Here is a 23080-nt window from a genome sequence, read left to right as displayed (position 1 = left end):
ACATCATTTTTACACAAACACAAAATTACACAATGTTTGTGTACACGGCCCAAAGCAGGTAGCGTTTGCTTGCGCACACCGTTATCGATCCGCTGTCTTGAAGTGAAGTTCAAGAAGGAGAGAGTGAAGCAGAAAATTTTGACTCCCCGTGGGGACAGGAGAAACAGCTCATCTCAGCACCAAAGAGAAGGAGGGCTGTCATGTTCTGTGTGATGAGCTGAAAGACTAGAGACGGCCTGGAGCAGCGGGGTATTTCTTCCCCCCATAAACAAACCTCCAAAAACAAACAGTTCCACCCCACAGAGAAGGAGATGGGACAGTCAGACAAGAGGGAAGGGCAGACAGGTGTCAGGAAAGAATGACATATGTGACAGAGGGCACTGAGAGAGGAGCTGGAGGAGATGAGAGGAGGAGCTGAAGACAAGGGTGTTTTCATGAAAGGAGCATCAGACTTCCTGTCTCCTTCTTTCTGGCCTGCTGGTTTGGTTTGGAGTTTAGGCTACGACTTCATATTTTGATTACTCTGATATCTCATGAATTATGTACCATACACCATTAGCATTAGTTAGAGCCATCACGGTATCAATGATACTATTGTTCCGAGGGGGGTCAAGTCCTGAGACACATTATCTTTGAAAATCCTTCTGGAGCGAGAGAAAGAAGATGTCTGGAATTCAGCTGACAAAAGCACTCAGTCGTCCTGAAATCTGATGAGTCTGACAGGATGTGAGCCCATCTGATCCACTGCTGTCTCAATATTCCCTTACAGTGAGGGGGGGGGATACAACGGAGAGGCTGCTCCTCACCACGCTTTTAGCACAGGTGTGATGAAAGTCGGAGCCGCCGCAGCTCGGCCCACCTCTCGGATTACCCCGAACACGTCTGGTGACGGACGTTGCCAGTTGGCAGGTAAAACGCTGGGAAGTGATGCCCGTTGTGCCCTATCCATCTGCCTGCTGCATGGAAACAGCATATCAGGTGATCCCGGGGGATACCTATTATCATATCATATTAAATGTCTGGGTTATGGGTTACAGTTATACGTCTTAACAAGATAAAAGATAGATCTTACAGAGTGGGACAAAATGGGTTGGTGCTACAAGGTCAATGCTGTCAGTTTGACTGTGGACGTCTCCAGCACCTCTGGGAGCGTTTTTTTTCTCCGTGAGGTAAAAGAGAAAAAGGCAGAAATAATAAAGAGAAACACAGATCCATTGTCTGCCAGAGTAGCTTTGTTTGCCACCCACCACCACAGTACAGTACTTCCTGTATTCACTTAATCAGACTTGATGAAATGACAAAGCTTTGCTCCACACTGCCTGCAGAAGTTATCCTTGAAATAAAATATGTGTTACTAATCATGACTTACAGTACATCTCACAGGATATCTTATTACAGACCTTTACAGCTCACTGGCTCTGATTCAATTTCTTAAGTATGGTACAGTGCATAGAAGTCAGACCTATTCTGGGAAGAGACATTATGAATCTGTCAGCTTGCAGCTGAACGGCAACTGCAAATAGAAACCGAATGAAACCCTCAGAGGTTATGACGCCTTTGATAACCATTGAAGGACACAAATAATTTGACACTGAAAATTCAAAAAAAAAAATGCCAGGTTGGTAATAAAAAAAAAAAAAGATCTTAATAGTCTTTGTTTTAGCATGTAAAGGATTCAGATATTGTACTTTAATCACATTTTCCAGAGGATGGAAGCTCGCACCTTGACTAAGCTGTCATCAAAACAAAACCCAGTGAAGATGATAATTCTTTGGTGCCACTGAAACATTCTGGCATTAAGGATCTAAGGATCACTTCACTGCCCATTTGCACCATGCAGCCCAATGCCAATTCTTCACAGCCCTCTCCAGCATGAATGTCACAAGAATGCCGTCTGAGTGTCACTTGACCCCTCTGCCCCTGCAATGACCTCTAGTGCACCCTGGGCAGCGTTCACTCTCTCACATATTCCCACTGCTAAACAACAATGTCTCCCTCTCCTCCTCTGTCTCAACTTATTTCCCTCTTTAGCGCTGTCCAAATCTCCCATCGCTCTGTTCATCAGCCTGCTTCTCTCATCCTTTTTTTCCTCCTTCTATTCAAAATTTGAGGAGGAAAAAAGAAAAAAAGAGAGAGAAAACCGCCTCTCCAGAAAGAAAGTAGAAAACACATAAGGATGAGTAGCTATTCAGAGTGCAATTGTTGGGAAAAGGGAGCTGCTGTGTTTCTGAAATGCAGAGGGGGAGAGACTGTGGATTTTGGAAAGATGCATGGTGTAAGTATAAGGGGGCACTTCAAACTTATATAAGAACACAACAGCTAAGCATTCTCTAAAACCTTTCAAAAAGCAAAGTGAGAGGCAGCACACCACAAAGAGTGAGACTGAATTCACATGATTGACACTGTTATGCAAACATTTGACCAACTTCACATCCCGGTCTAGATGCAAGAAAGCCTTTCACAAGCTCAGTGCTCTGTAAAACAAATACCCAGTCACTATCAAACATCCCGGAACGATTCATCTCATAACATTAAGTGCCTTCCTTAGGCTATATGTGTGTGGTGCTGACATTATTGAAACTGTATGTTCCCTCTCTGTCACTCAGATGTGAGGCTCCTGACAAGCTAAGCCCTTAATGCACCAGATTTGACTGGTTAATCCGGTGGAAAACCATCTTTTTTGTCTCTCAGGTGGAAAGGTCACACAGCGAGGCCTGGCTCCCTTCAACCTGCAGTATTCTTCCCGTCTTAGCCTCCAACCTAAACATACTCTAGCCCCCATCATTGGCCTCTCTCACCGCTCCTCAGCCGTCTACCCACCCACATGCATAAGCTACAAAGCTGGAGGTGTCAAGACTACCTGTCTCAACGGCACCCCCCTTGCCTGACCTGCGGATAGCCCTCAGGGACATTAATTATAGAGTAGTCTGACTTGTTGAGAGGAAAGAGAGACAGACAGACAGACACAGAGAGAGAGAGAGAGGGAGAGAGAGAGAGCGAGCGAGTGAGAGACAGAGAGAGAGCAGAAAAAGATAAATGCAGAGATGTTGTTACAGAAGCTGTCACCTCCTAATCATGTCATCCTGCTGTACAGAGGTGATGCTGAGGCTTTACTCGATCAGGTTTCCCATTCATCACCAGAGCTGGTTGGTGGTGGAGGTGGTGGAGGTGTTGGAGGATGAGGGTGGGGGGCGGGGGGTAGTGTAGAATGGTAACTATCAGTTTCCCACAGAGTTCAAATTTTAAACTTGTTATATCCACACCTGACTGTCTCTCTTGCTAAACTAGCATACAAGACATTGTTACATTTTTACAGAAAAGATTACAACACTTCTGCATAAGTGTCTGTTCTGTCCTAATTGTCAAGCTCAGACTTTCTCTGCCATTAAAAATGTTCAGCTAGCTCCTTCAGCAATTTCTTTCAGATGCCAGTATTAAATCATGACGTGTACATGCAATTGATCCGTCTGTTTAAATGGCACAAAGATAAAATACTGCATTACCAGTGTTTCTGTTCAAGAACCACTTAAAAAGGAACATGCAACATAAAACCGCTGCATCCCTTTCTGAACGTTCAATACTGTGCTGGCACGTAAAACCATGGATCTATGATAATATGACATTTCTGTATGTGTTTTAAAGATATTGTGTGGACAGCGATGTGTACTCCGCAAGCATGGATAGACACCGAACTGCCACCAAGTGATCAGAGCAATCTGTCCAAACAAATGGAAGCCTCTCTCACGCATTACAGTGTTAGATTAGACGACTCTCGGTCATTTGATTCCCTACTGTCTCGACAGCTCCTGTTTCTAATGGACCGAGTGGGATTTCACAAAACGCAAAATAGGGAGAGGTCAACGTGTTTGAAGGTTACCCCTGTCGGGGAATCAAAATAAATAACATTCAGGTGCGCTATTCTCTGTCAGGCGAGTGTCTTAATGATGCCAAGTTAACACATACTAAATAACAGTGTCTCCCTACGCAGTGACAGCCTCAGAAATAATTGACCAGCGTGCTCCAAACTGAGACGCAGTAGGCAGAGAATTCAATCCTGCAGCTGACAGAACCCATTGAGCATGTCACTAGATTTTGCATTATACACAAAGCAATGTCAGGTCAGGGATGCGGCCTCCTGCTAGTTATTTGCGATTGCATCTCTGAGGGTAAATTACCTGGCTCTCCATAATATGGTCTAGTTAACTAATTTCTTGACAGCACACTGTCTCATAAGAAAACTCACAGATTTACTGCCTGTCAAAAACATGATGGACTGCCCCCCCCTTCTTTTCTTTTCTCCAAATGCTTGGCAGCCTCTCAACTAAGAGCTCATATTCAATATCCTCTCTCGGTGTGCTGAGGACATCTCTAATTCCAGACAAAGACGTACTGCTGAAAATGAACAAAAAAGAAACATAACCTTATTATGTTTGAAGGCTACCAGCAGTGTGTCATTTCATCCACAAGTTCCCATGCAAAAAAAAAAGACTGCTAGGGGGGTTGTAAAGCGATGTAACATAGTTCTAAAGCTCTTAGTGAGGAAACAGTGAAATCCATTATGCTACAGACCTCTGCACATTGACACACACACACACACACACACACACACACACACACACACACACACACACACACAAGTACAGTATATGGTATCCTGTCATTTTGTTGTTATACACGTGTAAATCATTCACTTTCTGTCAGAAAAGAGGCTTTGACAACAAAACCTCACCTTAAAAACAGGGTCACGGAGAAACTGAATCCCACCGCAGACAAAGCATAGTTTTACCTGTGAGAGCACGGCCTGCCACTGATAGCAACAAAGATGACAATAGCTCAGTGATGGTGTGAAGACTGCCTTTAAGCTATACCGCGCAGGGGGAACAATACAGACTCATAGAATACTCCCCCCACACACCACATTGGAGCTCAACAGTGTCTGTTTTAAAGTTCACAAAGCAGCGCCAAGGTCTGCCTACCCTTTCTTTTCTCTCTGTCTCTTTTTGTGCGTGTTCCCATTCAGCTGGACGGTGTGGCCTATCATCGTCTCCACAATGACAGTAGGTGGAAACGCTAGCTTTCATTACACAAAGTATAAATAGTGTAATCTATCAGCCCTGCCAATCAGGATGATTGATTATGGGCTGTCAGGGGGGGAGAGTGACACATTAGAAAAGTTTGGTTAACAATGCCTGTAGCTGGTGCGGGGCTGCTGCCACCCAGCCCAGTGATTAATGTGTTGTCAGCCTGTAATCCCACACCCACGCTTAATGAGGCAAGAATTTATCATCTCTGCAGAGTGGCAGATGTCAGGGAGAAAGGAATCCAAGTGGCTGGAAACAATATACTTTTTCTAGCCTGCGCTTGACATGTCTGACAAGCTCTAAAAACCACAAATAAGGCGTGTGTAAGCACAAACTTCAGTGGAGGGACTTTCAGTTCTGGCTCTGTCCTCTGTTGCATGCTCTGAAAGTCGCTGGTGCTGAAAGAAGACTCCATCTCCAGTAACACTGTACTGAAGAACAGACACAACTGGTATAATGGATTAAAGCTCAAATGATCCAGTGCACCGTGGGAGGGAAAAGAAGTCCAATGCCACCATGTTTGTGCATATTTAAGGAGAAAAACATTTGCGCTTTCACACAAATCAACTAAAACTTTCCATTTGGTCCCTATGATAAATCATAAACAAATGTCACACTTTTGTATAGACTGTCTCCACCTCATCTGGCACAGATTTGAAGTTCTAACACTCATTAACTTTTTCTTTTTTAAATAGCATCAACATCTGCATGTCATAAACAACAACAACTTTACTTGAATTATCTGATAAACATCTGAATGTGAATTAAAGCAAAGCTGCTGAGAGTGGGTGCACATGACAGTCAACTTCAAAGTAAACTATAAATGCGAGTGCTGAAATGGTGATTAATGTGTACTGTCAACATCAACTAAAAGAGACAGGCCAAGCAATAACTGATCTCTTTGAGAGATTTAAAGTTTGGCACCGTTCTGTGGAAACACCCAGTGGGGTAGGAGGTAGAAGAAAAGAGAGATGGATTCTTTTTTTTTTTCTTTTTTTTTTTTTTTAGAGCACAGAAAACACTAAGCCAGCTGTCTCTCATTAGGATAGCAGCATCTTCCTGTCACCAAAGAGACCAACAGGGAGGATTAGCTCTGATTGGACTGATAGACCAACGCACTGGGACGCTGCACTATGTAACAGCTAAAAGCATCATTTGATAAGAAGTGTAATTGAAGGGATGCCTTAGTGGCTATAATATTGTTCCTACAGTACACGCAGAGGGATTGTGGAGTTTTGCAACCCCTTAGCATGCAATGAAAGAAGGTTCAGTTTCATAGAGGAACATAATGACTATGAGATACAGGGCTGTGTGTGCAGAATTTACTTTACATATGTCTAAAAAAATGATAAGTGTTCAGTGATACTGGAAGGAGGAAGCGTGTTATTTCCCTGTAGTTTTCTGTGTTTAAATGGAACAGAGCAGCGAAATTACTATAAAAACATGGTCCTTCCCTAAGGCATATAAAAGATCTATTTGGAACAGTATATGTAAAAAGCAAAGGCTTTGTAGCTTGCCAATCCCAGTATTATTACACTAATAAAAACTTAACAAAGACTTATATTTTAAAGATGAAAAAAGTGAAAAGTTACGTGAATGATTGCATGATTTGTCAAACTTTATGAAAACTTTATATCAAAATGGGACAGGGAGACATCTCATTATTGCTGGCCAGCCTTGGCCTGTTTTCTGACAGGCCTCAAACTCCACCGCTAAACACAAGAGACGTCGAGACAACAAATGCTTCACCACAGAGGCACTCCTTCTCTGTACTGGATGCCAGCAGAAGGAGAGGAAAATCAGTTAATGCAGCACGGCCACTTCAGTGTCTCATAAAAGCCCTTACAAAAACACATGTTTGTTTTTTATGCTCTGCGTTTGGCCAAAAATGAATAATACATCTATCATTTTCGCTTGCGAGAGTGACGTGACACTGAGGTCACGCACCCCATGTCTCCAGGCTTTGAAAGAGGCAATAAATCAATCTTGGCACTATTACTTACAATTAATTGTGCTTTAAAGTTTTACAGTGTGTTTATGATATGCAGGGCCTGGATGATTTATGTGGACAGTGTGAGTCATTCCCTCTAATTGGTGTTGTTTTCCCGGCTTATAACCCCTGTGTGACCTCTTAGTTTAAGCTGCCAGAGCGTGCTGAACTGGGCCTGTCGCACTGGTCCAAACACTGGACAGGCTCATACTTCAGCAGTCATTTACAGAGAAATACACACGTGGAGGCGTACACCACTCACAGATACTGACACACAAATACACATACCTGAGAGAATGAACATGTGGCTCCCTGGAAATATCTGTGTATTTCGTCTATCACACAAACTAAACACGTCCGAACAATTATAAACAGCTGTTTTAACATTTAGGATATGTTGTCATTTAAAGACAGAGAACAGCAGTGTCTGAAGTGATACAATTAACAGATAACAAGACGTTATGTAATACGAGGGAAAGAACATAATATGAAAGCAAGCACATCCTAATCTGTCCGTGAGTGTATCTGTCTGAACATAAAGCAGACAGGCGTTCAGTGTGGTTACATTTTGCCCACAACTCCTCCTCAATCCGCAGCGCTGTCCTTAGTCGACCTATTGTATACATATTGATTTGGGAAAGTGTCATGAAAGAGAGGTGACAAATCAGGGTTCTGTATGCATAATAGCTGGTGCAAATACAGAATCTAGCAGAGACGGAAAGAGTGGTAATAAACTTGCTACCACAGCAATCTGTTGGGTTATATTTCCTTCCCCTGTTGAGAACCATATTCTTTGAGTTTTCTCTGAGGACACATTTGTTCTGTAAAATGATTCAGCTAACCCACTGAAGGCACATTCACAAAGCGCTATATTGCATGCTGTTTGTTATGTTTGAGAGCTTCGGGGAACTCATAACTCTCAAGCACAGAGATGAACGTGGCAACATACTTTACAGGGCACATTTGAGACTTGAAAAGGAAGCAAAACAACCAACCTATAGCAGAATGCCTTCTCTTTTTCCAGAGTTATATTGCAAAAAAAAAAAGAAAAGAAAGAAAAAGCCACAATCATGCATCACATAATGCACAATCATGGGTCTAAAACCATGCAGTCTATCTTAGATTTGGACTGCTCCCTTCAGTGCAAACTTAAAATGAACCGCTGTCTGCTGCAGAGTAAAACAGGTTAGTGTCTGGGGAAGAAAAAACAGAACTGAAAAGATCCACTTGAGGACTTTCCTGGCTCTGTCACTGTCAATTCCCTTGAAGAACCGTTACCCTGTGTGCAGAGACTCATGGGACCCGGGAGTTGGCTCAAGCCACCCTGCAATGCAGTCTGCTTTACATTATACGCAGAAGGATGTGGGAAAAAAAACTTGTGTTCATGCTAGAAAATCAAGTCAAATACTTCGTTCAGGCAAAATCTAAGTGACATCCGAGGAACATTTATACCCGCTGACGTAGCTACCAAGCTGTGCTTAGTGAGGGGGACCATAGACTTACTTCATTCACTGTGAAATACTCTTAAACATGTGGCAAGGAGTAAATGTTATTCTACTAGTTAAATTTGCTACGCACTTTTTTTAGCGGTGCTCGGGATCTGAAAACAGAATGTGCTGTCACAGTGTTTTGATAGACATGGCCAGTTTAACCCAAGGGTTCGACAGCATAATATGGGCTCCGTGGCGGAGTGGAGGGAGCCGGAGGAACCAAGCCAAAACGTACCACATGTATTTTCCGAAAGCAGCCCAACACAGTCCAAATGGCTCTACGTGGTTTAACGCCATTTCATTCCATGACCTCTAAGTCCTCAAAGAGAATTATCACATTATAGCATTCCAACACGCCCAATTTCCCAAAATACAGCTCAAGGCTTTTCCACTCTGACTCTGCTTAGTGTTGTGGTTTTGGGAAAACACTTCAATCGTACCCTCTGTGTTTTTTTGTTTACTTCAGGTATTTATAAATTTATTTTTTTCTCCATCTCTCTCTTGTCTTTGTCATTTTGCCTCTGCTTCTGTCCAACTACTTGTCCTTTCCACTCAGAAATGCAATATAACAAAAACCTAAAAGAGAAAATTACAAACCCCCCCTCCTTGAAGCAAACACCAAAACATTCGGACAAGTCAGTGACGGCTCATTGTCGCCCACTTAGTGTCATGCCCACTAGGGTATAAAGACAAACAGTAACAATTAAAGTGGCGACAAAACTATCCTCACTATCTGAACATGGCTATTTCATTTGAGCACAGTTCTTTGTCATTGCAGTGAATGTTGCTTCAACTTTTTTGTCAATTTTGCACTCGCAGACCTCATCGCAGAGGTTTGTGTGTGTGTGTGTGCTTGCGCTTTTTCCTGCAAACAACCGGCCGTTGACTGTCTGGTTGTGATTTAGGGAACATGGAAAACATTGGGAATGTATGAAAAGTTATGGTGTTCAGATTGTGCTAAAGACCATAACTGCTTTATCAGAACCATGTGGCGTCGCTCAGTGCCATGCCATAATGGCATGATTGAAAAGGAGTTTAAACTGTGGTCACAATCCACTCAGATATGACTCAAGAGGGGTCTCGAAAGTTCAGCACTGTCTCTTTCATAGTGCACCCATTAACTGTTCCAATACATACATCATGCAGTGGGAATGATCTGATAGAGGGGCTTTTTCTTCAGATTTATGCTGTCATGAGTGGGCATGTATCACTGTAACCCTGCTGCTGTTACTATGGTTTCAATTTATCTACTGTAAACAGTAGGAGGGAGATTTGTCATTTAAGGTCTTGGAGGAAAAAGAACCGTATGCAGAGCAAAAAAACTTTAGAGGATACACCCCAAAGTCAAATAATTTCCTAAATAAATCTTTTAAATCACGTCTGTGGTCCTGTATTCCCCCCACCCCCCATGTGCACTAATTGAGACTCAAATGGTAGCACAAGCGACAGCAAGACAGCTAATTACCATCCTTTGTAATGAAGCAAATGGCAGACACTGTACCATGAGCCACTGTTATGAGCAACACCCTGCTGTACCAGACATAATAGCAAACACAAATATCTAATTATGCTATCATCTATCCTTGCGTTCCTGTTCTGTCGCAGACGTTTCGCTAATTGGTGGCCCGCACTATTGGTCAGCTTACAATCACTCCGATGATGTGGACAATTAGAGCCGGGAGGTACTCATGGCTCATCAAGTCCGTGATAGTTGACACATCACGTCTCATCTAACTCAAAACAAATGTTACGGAAATGCTGCTGTGCTGTGACATTGCAGGGGCCCAGATACGAGATACGTCCGGGCAAAAAATCCCCTTCACTGTGTAGACTCAGTCAAACACCGCTAATAAGGAACTGTGGATAGGACAGCACAAGTATGTTGGGGCACACACAAAATACTGTGTGCAATGGGAGGCAGACGCGTTTTCATCAAAGCTGTAACCTTTTACTTTGCATAGGGAATAAATAATCATATACAGCAGGTTCAAAGACACAAAGACACAAAAAACACACACATCATGTCAGCTAGAATCAGTGATTATCTCTCCTTTCATCTAAGGCTGTGGCGACACAGGCAAACATTTCTTTTTCGCTGACAAGCTATGTAAATAAAATCTTATAAAGTGACTTTACCCTGCCAAAAAGCATTGTAGAGGTCCTTAGTCTCTTTTTATATAAAGTGGATGAACAGTGTTTTCATTCCACTTTTCTCCATCTACCAAACATGCCAGACTGAGGTTAAATTATTTCAATGTTTTGCTTTCTCGCTTGCCACTTGCATGAAGAATCAAGAACAAAGCATAGCATGAACTGACACTAAAAGAGTACACTATCTTAGCTGATTGTCTCAAACAATAAATATTTTGTTTTGCGTGTGCACTTTTAAACCCGACATCGACTCACATGCTTCTGATTTGTCACTGGATGCCTTCGCTCTTGCTACTCTGGATCCGTTTTTACCTCCGTGGCTCACTGTCAAAGCCCCAGAGACCTTGAAATGAAAAAGCTTAGCTAATCCAAACGGTAAATATTTCATGACCTTACAATTACATGAAATCAAACCTAGGCTAAAGCTGTTCATTTATATTGCATTATCAAAGCGGTATTAAAAAAAAAAAAAAAAAAGGGGGGAAAAAGGGGAGAAGTGGGTATATCTATGAACCTTGCGAACTCTAATTAGTCTGTGACCCAAAACAAGAGAGGGAGGAATAAGTGCATGGGCGCAGGATAATTAAGCGATTGTGAGCGGCATGTACGTGAGCTGTCACTCCGATCGGCAGCCATGTCACACTTGGCAACACAACCACGACCGGACAGCCGCCCGTCGTCTTTGATCTGGGCTCATGCATACGGAATCAGGTCAGGCCGTGGTCACACACATTTACACACACACGCTCTCACATGCAACACACACGTACATGATAGTAAGCGATAGTAAAGAGAGACTCTTTTCAAAGGGCCACGGTAGTAGGACCTCTGTAAAGGGAGACTGACAGTCAAGCATGCACAGGAAGAAAGGCAGGATAAAGGAAAACAATAGAAAAGGGAGGAAAGGGATGAATGTGACAAATCCACTCAAGGGACTACAGCTTAAAAAAAAAAAACAACAAAAAAAAAAACATAACTTACAGTGTCTGACTTGGGTTTGACCACTTTCATGAATGCTCCTCTTGCCTGTGCCTCCATCACTTCTTTCTTGGTAACTTTCCTGGTGTCCAGGAACTTCAGCTGGGGCAACTTGTGCAGAACAAAGTACCTGCGAGAAAGCAACAATTCAGATTAAACTGTACCACACTGCCGCCTTAAAAGGTCCGCTTGTAGGCCAGTTTCTTGACAAAGAGACAAACAGAGAATCTAAGGAAATGTGTAAACGGTGACACACTAATCAAACTGACACCAATTCTAATATGTAAATGCACGCGTCAACAAAACTTGAAAAGAATCTGTGTTTAGAGAGATTTAATGGTGATGCAGATTTAATGGTGATATTTTCTTGTATGTAATAACTTCAAAGCTGATAAGAATAAGTACGACATATAAATAGCAAGAAAGGAGATACAACCCATCTGCCAGAGCTGTCATTCTGGCAGCATCACAGATATCTCTCTAAGCTTTCAGACACACTCTGTCTTTCATTGGGAGGGAGAGAAATGTCACAAGATAATGGTTGGAATACATAGATGACAACAGATCCTTTCACAGGCAGGCAGGGATAGAGGAACCGGTATGTCAGGGCTGAGCTGGTAGCCAAAAAGGACATGCATGCAGCACCTAAGTGGAGGGTGAGAAAGGACGGGGGATATGGGCACAGACAAGACCTGTGCGCAAAGAGCCGTGACAAATTGATGATGGCGATGGCGATGAGGGGAGATGGCAAAGCCCATGTCAAGTTTTCAACACCTGAGGATTATAAGGAGGGGATGCAGGGATCACGTTTAGACTGACATGGAACAGGAAATATCTCTGTGGAAAATTATGGGGAAAAAAAACGTCTGAGATAATTTGAAAAAAGCATAAAACAAAAAGAGTGTTTAACAGCAGAAAGAAAACAAATGATTAAAACACTAAATTTTTCAAATGGGCCTAAATGACTTCTTATAGGAACATTATTGTATGGTAAAATGACTCCTAGCCTCAAATAAGAGCTCCCTTTCCGACAAGAGCACCAGCACTCAAATACAAGAGGCACCATTCGCATCCTGCATCTGCCTCCTTGTAAAAGGACTTTGTTCAGGGCATTTCCATGATGAAATGTGAAGATGCCCTTGGGAGACATGCAGAGAGGTTATTCTCCATAGGTAACCCACCATCACAGGGTCAGAGCAGATGACAAGGCTCTGTCAGCCAGTAGGGATATTAATGATTCAACCCAACCACAGAGGGAGGATAAGAGAGCGCAGGGGGGTAGGGGGGGTAGTGGAGATGACTGGGGAAATGAAAGATTCGTAGCCTTTTTTTTTTTTTTTTTTTAAGCAATACTAAACATGTGTTGACATCAATATGATTTTTTTTGCCCTTGGAAGTGGTTATTGCAGTAAAAGTAAAACTTTTATAAAGAACTAGATTATCTTAATTCAAGAAAAAAATAAATAAACAGAAAACCAGGCAAAGTTTTACTTCATGGCTCCTTTAATATCGTAAAACTTTCCCTGGATTTTTTTTTTTTTTTTTTTTTTGGGGGGGAGAGTGTATGTCTAATGTCTATATAATCTGGTATTTATTACAGGGAGAGTAGAAGCAATCTACATAAGGCATACCTTATCATTTATTTGACTTTTACCATAACAAAGAAGGTATACAATAGCTTTACAGTTTGGTATAAAGTATACAAGAAACTGTTTATGATCAGAGAAATTTATATGACTGAAAAAAATGACAGAAATCAATCAAACCTATTGAATATTAATTTCCCCAAATATTTTGAATTGTCATATATGTTGCCTGTGAATTCTCAAAATTTTACATTTTTGTTCAGCTGACCTGCATTGCACTGAGTAAAAAGAGACTACACTGATAAAAGAAGGTTACACTAATAGTTAACTAACTATTTGAAAGTATATCAGTTGAACATCATTTCCATTTTTGTTTTAATTAATACTAAATATAATAACATTAAACATGAAATAAAGTGCCATCAATCATTATACTTAGTGTAACAGCTATGGAAGACAACATAAAAAACTTTAAAAAAAATTATATTTATAGATATTAAGGGTAAATATTATGCAGCTCCATTTATGACATGTAGAAAAAAAAAGGTTGAGTGAACACGAAGTACAGCTGATGGATGAGGCACCTCCGGCACAAGACCTATGATCTGCCACAAAAGGAGATCAGACAAACTGATAACTTTCCTCAAGATAAGAAGTTAAAATGTCACATGAAAATATGTTAATCTTTATACAGCAGAGAGGCAGAGAGAAAGGACTGAGTTTTTTGGTGGGACAGTGTCCTATAAGCACAACGCTGCATAATCACAACCCACTGTGAACATACAATATAATATCAAAGCTTTAAACTATTGTTATTGTAATACCACAAATGGCCACCGAGCGTATGCATGGCCGGCTAAGAACAGGACAACATTTAACCTCCCCGCACACTACACAATACTGTGTGAATGAATACTATGTTTCTATGTCATTGCACTAATTGGGGCACCGATGCAACGCACCAGGGTATTTCACTTGAGAGACCAAGAGCTCCCGAGGCACTGGGCTGGGTATTTATTGCCCAAGGCCAGTGCTGTCACGACCTGCATACAGCCTAACCTTGTCAGACATGAAATCTGCATCACGCTCAAATTGATGTTTTACTATGTGACACATTATGAATATTACATTACAGGACCGTAGACGTTGTCAGTCAAAACAGAACAGCTCTCCTCACCAGTAAGATAAGCATGCGACGAGAGGGAAAAGGGGGAGAAGGGAAGAAAAGGAGGGAAGGGGGGGGGGGCAACAAAAAGAGAGAATAAAGATTATTCAAGAAAGGCAAGGTTGGTAAATGATTAATAGGCAACACTGAGTCAGAAACAAGCACTTAGGGCTAAAGCAGACAAAAGAGAGTATGCTTTTCGCCTTTTATCGCATTTCATGTAAAGGACCCTGACAAATGGTGGTCATATTGCATGGCTTAAGGCCTAGCTTGATGTTTAATGCATCATCTGCTCTGGTAAGGCAGGGTAGTAAACACTCATTCGTGGTGGTGACTAGTCACACATGAAATCCATTTTGCAAACCGGAGTGTAGAGGGGCCAGTTGACAAAGCTTTTAGAGTGATGTGGTTGAATCCACAGTCTGCTTGTGAAATACAGGGGTCTGGATGTTAAAAAAATAAAAAAGGAACATCTACAAATCCATTACTTACAACAACTATCACTCTGAATAGTGGCAAAACTGTCTGACTGAAAAAGTAAACACACCCAGAACATTATCTATCCATCCACCCATCCAGTTCAGAGTAATATCCTTTCCTTATTTATGTGTGACATCATCACAGTTCATCTATGTAATAACTGACCTGTATCTCTGGTAGTCATCCTCATCCTTATCCGGGCTGACCAGCTGGTTGGGGCAGGCCTCATTTCCCAGCAGGCTTAGGTACTCCAGTGACGGGGTCACATCAGCCAAGTGTTCCAACAGGGCCTCGATATCAGTCAGGTGTCAAAGGGCGGATGTCAAGGACCTAGTGCTGTTAATTACATTAGCATTTACTACCCACACAGCCCCTCCCAGGCCTGTCTGCACTAAAACACGTCACTGTCAAATTTACAGAGGTGCTCAAAGGGGCTAGTCACTGGCTTTGTGAGACTGGGCAGACAGAGGGGCAATTTAAGGTGCAGGATTTGGCATATAGCAGTGACACAATTTGGCTGCTGCTCTCTCTCTCTCTTTCTCTCGATCTCTTTCATTTCCTAGGTGGCCGGGTGCAGAACAGTGACAAAATGATGGATGCCCTGTGGTTCAAACAGTCCGTGCTTCCCAGAGCCGTGCTGTGGAAAACTTTTGCGAAACGTGGAAAAAACAAACAGCCCCTAAGCAGGCACATTCATCACTAATACATTCACTTGGAAAATTGAGCCCCAAAGTGTCAAAATACAACTGCACTAATGCAGTGCTCGAGCTTTAAAATGGCACTGTGCCACGACAGGATGTACATAATTGGCCTATTAGCATGTGCCGACCACTTCACAACCAAACTCGGCACACAGTCCCAGACGCACACTTCAAGGAGCCCCAGTTTTAATGTTGACTCTGGAAGTGTGTGTGTGTGTGTGTGTGTGTGTGTGTGTGAATGTGTGAGAGAGAGTGAGCATCGTTACCCAGTAGGATCTGCATAACCAGAGGAAAACAGGACACATTGCTAAACCTGTTCTGAAGCTTAGAGGGGAAGTTCACAAATTTTTGACTGATCATAAACAGCCTCGCAATGTGCCAGTGTCTTGAATTTAGGGTGGCTGTGCAGAGCTCTGGTTTCAACATGTTTACGCTGGGTGGCAAGAAGAATTCACCAGGCCATTATAATCAATGTGCCACAATGTTTGCATGTTCTAGTTTGTTCAGTGACAAATTAAATAACCGGTTCAATTTATTTCAGCGATGTAAAGAAGTAGCATCTGATACAAATGTGAAAAATCTTAAATCTATAATTCCTATAATTTAAAATAACGGATATTACCAAGGAGCAAATACATTTCATTATAATTTTTTTTTTATTCTAGGGATGCAATTTTAATCCAATACAATCTATCCTCTTTGAAAATAAAAACACATCTGTTATGTTGACTCTAAAATCTGAATCCACTAGAGGTCCCTGTGGTTCAAAAACTAGTCCTGTGTTGAGCTCTGTGACAGCCAAGTTTCTTCTGCACTCTGTTGCAACACACAATGCTCCCTCCAAAGCCATGACATTGAAAACTGGTTCTTTGAGACAAAAGCAGGTTGTATTAACATCGCAATGTAAGCAAAATAAACTTGATTCTGAGACTGATGCCTGTAATCTATATCTGCATAGTAGACTGCAAATCAAAGACAAAGAGAGGCTGAGTGATTTGTTTGAAAGGATATTTGGTTCTTATTGAGTGTCAGGGTGTGGAGGTTGGGTAACCTGGGCAACTGGAGGTCATTTCCAAGCAGATTGTTGTCAACGACCAGCTCTTCCAGCTCAGTGAACGTTTTGATGCCTGCCAGTGACCTGCAATGATAAAGTAACAGGAAAACTGTTATGGCTCTAAATCTGGCCAGACGTTATTGTGCAGAAATAAATATTTCAGCCTCCCTCTTTCATATGCCGGGAGAGTATGGGTCTGGGCCTGTCAGGGAAGTGAATGACAAGAATTAGTGGTGCTGAGCTCCCCTGGCATGGTGAGGCATCCTTCAGCGGATGGCAGGATGAGGGATGGGGGTCACTTGTGAGTAGCCAGGATTCAAAACAAAAGGCTTCAGAAATGCGGCGGGCAGGATGAATTTGTCAATGTCTTGTGCCTTGAGGCGCCCAGTTTCGCCTGACCCTAACCCTCCATTCCCAAGACAAATCACTCTGTCACAGTTCACCTTCACTCCCCAGACACAAATTTAACTTGTCATCCATCATTTTCACAGAGGAACCGGAATACACTCACAATCACAGATGGAATGGAAGGGAAACTTTTTTTTTTGTAACTGTGCTGCAATAGGGGTTAGTGTTGGGATTTTAACATCAAAGGACTTTTTTTTCTCTTTCTTTTTAAAGAAGGAATTCTGCCTTTCCGCTCCGTTTTATGACACATTGCAAAAAGAGGTGAAGGGTCATCTCAACTCTTTCCCTTTCTGCCTCTCTCTCACACACACATGCACACTCACACAGGCATAAAAATGATGGAGGGCGGTGTTAGGAGTAATGTTGGGGCCCTGCAAAGTTCAAGTCATAGAAGGTGCATAAAGGCAATGTGTGTGTTGTCTAATCCTTCACACTGTCAGCATGACATGGTAAAGTGTCCTGGGTGACTTCATTGGCATTTACATCTGCCAGACTTTGACCCAGACAGTGCACCTCTCAAGAACTGCTTCTCACAGAACAGGTTATTTTTTCATTTAATACAGTAATTTTAATTATGACATATATTTAACTTTATTAATTATTAACTCCAAGCTGTTTTTTTCAAAATTCTACATTAAAACTATAGTGTGTTTCTAGTTTTAAAAAGCAGACGGATAACCTTGACATTAAGTTACGTAAATATAAACTCCAGTGAGCAACGTCACATTGCATTGACAAACTCAAGGTACAGTGAGGTCTAAACAGCTGCAGCATGAACTATTGCTCCTCCAATGGATCTGCCTTGTGTCAATGGCTGCCATGATACACACCAACTTAGAGCTATGTAAATATAATACCTTTATCATGACAATCTGCAAAAGGATAGCTACAAGCAGTATACAGTGTGAGGGCAGTGTAAAACATATACCAGCACTCACTGTGGAAAAGAAACCACACTTTGGCAAAGCAAGGAAAAGGAAATGTTAAAAAAGATGCTGAGTACTTGGAATATGAGGTAGTGCACCAAAATACACTTGGAGCCATCAAGATGTTAACATGTCCAACTAATTGGTCACTGAGTAGCCATGCATGTACTTTTATTTAACACTTTTAGTGAGCTAGACCCACTGTTTTCTTGCTTTATCTCTTCTGTGTCTCATGTGCTTTTCACGAGCCATCGGCTTGGACTCCACCTAGACATATTCCTTGATCCAGAAACTCACACAGATGCACGCAGCGGAGACACTGGCAGCAACTTTGAACTACAAAGCAAAATGTTGCAACTTGTCTCCTCGGGTGGAAAATGACAAATCAGCAATTCATTGTTGACTTGCGAGTGAGGCGGACCGAGCTGCCTTATTTCAAAAGACATCAACATTTTGCAAACACACACACTTGATACCCACAACAACAGCTGACAGCACCTAGCCAGTGTGCTGGCAAAGCTGCTAGCTGACAACCTCTTATCAGGTCTGATTAATGCACTGGCAAGATGGATGAATAGAGAGATGTGCCAGTTTTATGAAATCCTACTCTGTTTGCTTATTTTTTTCCGACATGGTGCTTCACATTTGTGAAAGCAAGAGGGCCCATTATGATACAGTATACATAACACTGTAAGAGCAGGTGCAAATTATACATTCCAGATATTCTTTTTTACTTTTCTTGTCATGTATATGGTAAATTAAGTATTGGATTTCAAAATAAAACACAAAAAAATGTGTCCTCTTTTTTGTTGGACTTTGTCCAAATAACAACTTATGAAAATCCAAATGCAGAAGTATTGAAACATAGGTGTGATTGGACTATTGGTAAATGAAAATACAACTTATATTTTTCAGCACAGTGTTTGTGCTCACATGAAATTTACTACAACATGCAATTAATCTGCAGGTTTAAGCTTTGCTCGTGTGTGGTTAGGAATAATGGTGTACCACATTGGCTTAACATTATCTTGTTTGCTGTTAACAGAGGTTTGCTAACTAACTATTTCCACCTGTAAGTGCGTGTGCGTGCGTGTGCGTGTGCGTGTGTGTGTGATGCAGTCCTGTGGGTGATGTTATTAGCTGCTCGGTTAAAGGGAGCCGCATGGCGCAGGAGGGAGCCTTATTAATTGTTGTTTTCATGTCACCACTGCTGCGTGCACTGGCTGATTTAATCAGTTAAATTCACAGCCAGGGGAGAGCCACTGAGTCCCATCCAGCATTAACTACAGTGCAGGGATTGAACTTCTAATACTCTCCAGCTTTCTGTGCTCCCTCTGCAGATTTCCATAGCTGGTTTCATTACTTTTTATAAGCTTTCTTGTTTTAATGTGCAGCTTGGAAAACTAACAAAGTTTAAGCACTGCAGTAAAAGTACTTCACTTCTTAAAAAAAAAAAGAAAAAAAAAAGAGCAGCTTTTGCTTTTAACAAAACTAATGAGCATAATTGACTTGAGTCCCAATGCTATAGACATTTGGTAAAACACAGACAATACACACAAATTTTACAGTAAATATATGTAAATAACTGTTTTTCTAATGTTATCACTATTTTATGTAATTCCCCTCTTTCAAAAATGTGATGATTATGATAACTCTAAACTGCATTGGCAAATGTTGTAATTTCACAGATTTACTGCTACTAATATTACCACTTTGCTATGTTTCATACATCTGCTAATGAGATTTCCACAGATGAAACGGAAATGTCACTTCATGTATATCAAGTAGAATCTGTTTTGGAATAAGCTTTTATTAAAACCTGACCTTTTATTAAAAAGGATACAGAAAATATTTTACTGTCACATCACATTGCATCACTTCCTTCTACATATTCAGAAAAATGTGATTTCTATGGTAACGTGATCAAATGGCATCTGCTTAAACCTTTAACTAGCAAGAGAGAGAGAGAGAGAGAGAGAGAGAGAGAGAGATGGAGAGACGCGATGGCTTTAACGAGGTGAGGCGATGAATCCTCCTTGTTAAGATAATTATGATCAGCCTCATTGTCAGAGCTAATACTTCACACGGGCTGTCTTTACACTTTGACTACCACTTAGCCTGTGTAAGCTTACCATCATACATCATGCAGCCCCATGTGCATCGGTGTGTGTGCTTTTGAGCTTACATAAGAAGTGCATGTATGTGCTGAAACCGCCATTATCTGCTAAGATCCTGTCTACTGAATGCACAGAGTACATGCACTAATATTTAGCTTGAGAAGAAACACAGGACACAGGGGAGGATGTGAGAAACCAGACAAGGACACTGGAGAGGAGACACTGACCCAGAGAGCAGCGCTGCCAAATCAATACACTAATACTAATGCAGACATAGTGATTGATAAACCACTGCTGACAACAGAGGGAAGAAAACTCTCGACCATTACTGGCTGAAATGTCAGTCACTCCTTCCAATGGTGTGCACTAGTGTCATGTCAGATATCCTCAGGCAACAAATGGAAACGACAGCCTTGGATCCTTTACACGTGTTACACAGGCTCCCCTCTTATGTCTGCTGCTTTCGAAACTGTTGCCTAAATGACTCATAGTTTTTAGAAACTCTCAAGACGATGGGTCAAATGTGGAGTTTGTCTCAGCTGTAAATGACAGAACTACAATGTAAAACAACCTCAAAGCCTTCTCTGTTGCTGAAATGGTGATAGAGATCACAGAGGCAACATCCCTGCAGCTACCACTGCAAAACTAGAAAACTTCCTGAGACTAATGCTTAATAAAGAACACACACACACACACACACACACACACACACACACACACTTTGAAAAGCTGGAGAGCCCTTGCAGCTGCAATCCACAGTTAGGACTGATGTCCTCTCGGAGGTTGCAATGGTGCAGAAAGGCAATGAGCTGTTATTCTAAACGGAGGGCCAGAGCTGCAGAGTGACAGGCATGCTGACGTCCTGTTCAGAGGGCAACAGATAAATGTTTGATGAATTGACCAATACTGGGGCCATGATGGCCTTCATATGTGCATAATGGACTATTCAGAGCACACTTCAGATTGCCTGCCAGGATAAGGTACTGTAATGAATGGGAAAAAGATCTGGACCTGGGAAACCCAGTGTGTGGACTGGCTTTAATAAACTTAATAAGAAGGGTGAATGGAGGAGGGCTGGCTGCAGAGGGAGGGAAGGAGGCTGGAAAGCCATTCAGCCTTAAATAGTCAAGAAACATTCTGTTGGCTCTTGCCACTCCCTGCCACTCTTGCCATTCTTAATCAGTAATTCAGTCATTTATCCATATTCCCAAATTCCCCATATTCATGTTGTCTAAAATAATCAAATTAATCCCCTAGTAAGAATACAAATAACAGCATAACATAAATCAAGTCTAAATATTTTTGTACAACAGCACCAAATTGCATCTTTCTGTCCTGTTTACTGATACTGTCAACTAAAAAGAAAATATTTAGTTTAGTTCCCTAATTTTCAGATATTTTTCTTGTTTTAGAAAAATAAAGTTCTCAAAATGTTAAATATGACACTAAATGAGTTAATGGAACTGATGGTTTTGTGGTGTAACAAAGTGGTGGTAAGTGTGAAAGGCGTAGTACAACATGTTATTCAGTTTTGTGACATTAATGTAAAAACTGAGCCTAGAAACAAACCTATCAATACACAAAGTCTCCAGTAGTTCAACACAACTGTATTTCATCACTCTAACCAACAACAAAAACACAAATAAACATCAAAAAATCCCATAATACAGCATCAAAACACTATCAGGATTAGCTTATGGCAAATAAGATGACATTATCTGTAAAGCAAATTAATGCCCTGCAACCTCAAGCCCCCCCCCAACATCCCTCCTACCACCTCCACACAGTGCTGATCAGGTCTGTTCCAGCACTCTTCCCTCCAGCTACAGTTTATGGCCTATACGCGTCTCTGTGTATGCATCTGTGATGGCGACGGTGAATTAGACTGTCATTATCTGTCTCTGTGTCCCCCACAGCTCTCCCTTTCTCACCCCCTATCTCCCTCACATGTAGACAGTCGCTACTCAGTGTGGCACTCCTCTCTCTGTATTGCCAGGCCTCAGGTGGCAGTCATTTAAAGATCACACGTTCAGGACACACATAGCCCTCCCTGAATGCATGTCAATTCACACATGGGAAGGGGATTACACATCTCCTCCTAGGCAGCTGCAAATTACTATTAATGGCAATGCAAATCATTAGAGTACGTTTGGCGCCGCCAGCAAATCTCTTCTTTATGTGGGTTCACTCCTAATCTGTTTTGAATATTGCGCTATGCTTGCTCCTGCTAGCCCATGTGTACAAGCATCACTAGTTACTAAGCTGTCAATTGGAGGTGGCATGTCAGATTGAACTTTACAGTTACATCATTTGCAAAACAAAAATATCTCTTTAAGAGAACATAAACAAATTCAAGCAAGAAGAAATCTGTGAAACATAATTAGCAAAGTTCTTTGTTGATGAAGAAGTTAAATATCACAGCTCATTACTTCATGTTATATGAGGTTATTATGAGACTAGTGCAGATTAAATTGTTGAAAATGTCTACACCATGGTGCGTCTGTCGAACGTTTAAAGCTAGCTTCTGCGTGTAATACCCCCGTGGATCTTGCAGTGTCTGAGTTATAGACTGCCCCTGTGGATATTCCTGCTGAGTGTGTGAGGTTAATATTCTCTCTCAATGTCATTAGCGCTGGCAGAGGGGCTGAGACTACTGTGAATCAGACAGGGACTGATCCTGTCAATTCACACAGACACACACACACACACACACACACACAAAGACAGCCAGGGTCAGACAAAATCAAAGCCACTGTACTGAGGTCAGCATCACCTGGCCTCATGCTTCCCCTTGCACCTCCAATCCCTGTCTGATTAATGACCCTGGATCGACCCTGGCCAGGGGATAAGAACTTGACAGACATTCCTGTCAGGTCTGACCTCATAAGCCTTGCCTGACCCCGGTTTGGCCCGGGATGAAGTCTAAGCTCCAACAATGACCCGATTGAGAGGT

General features: G+C 41.8%; 1 protein-coding gene across 1 annotated transcript in view; it reads right to left on the bottom strand.

The window, feature by feature from the left end:
- The window catches only part of lrmda (leucine rich melanocyte differentiation associated), a 196770-nt gene that overhangs the window by 49167 nt on the left and 124523 nt on the right, over positions 1 to 23080 (bottom strand). Inside the window, exons 3-5 of the mRNA XM_087179387.1 lie at positions 16634 to 16760; positions 15087 to 15226; positions 11694 to 11820 (exon numbers count right to left, since the gene is read on the bottom strand). Of these exons, the coding sequence (XP_087035513.1) occupies positions 11694 to 11820; positions 15087 to 15226; positions 16634 to 16760 (394 nt within the window). The remainder of the gene's footprint in view (positions 1 to 11693; positions 11821 to 15086; positions 15227 to 16633; positions 16761 to 23080) is intronic.

This window comes from Seriola lalandi, unplaced genomic scaffold (genome assembly GCF_002814215.2).
Source record: "Seriola lalandi dorsalis isolate HSWRI2012SDOR001 ecotype SW California unplaced genomic scaffold, Sedor1 jcf7180002054832, whole genome shotgun sequence".
Lineage (NCBI taxonomy): Eukaryota > Metazoa > Chordata > Actinopteri > Carangiformes > Carangidae > Seriola > Seriola lalandi.
This window is presented reverse-complemented; position numbering and strand designations above follow the sequence as displayed.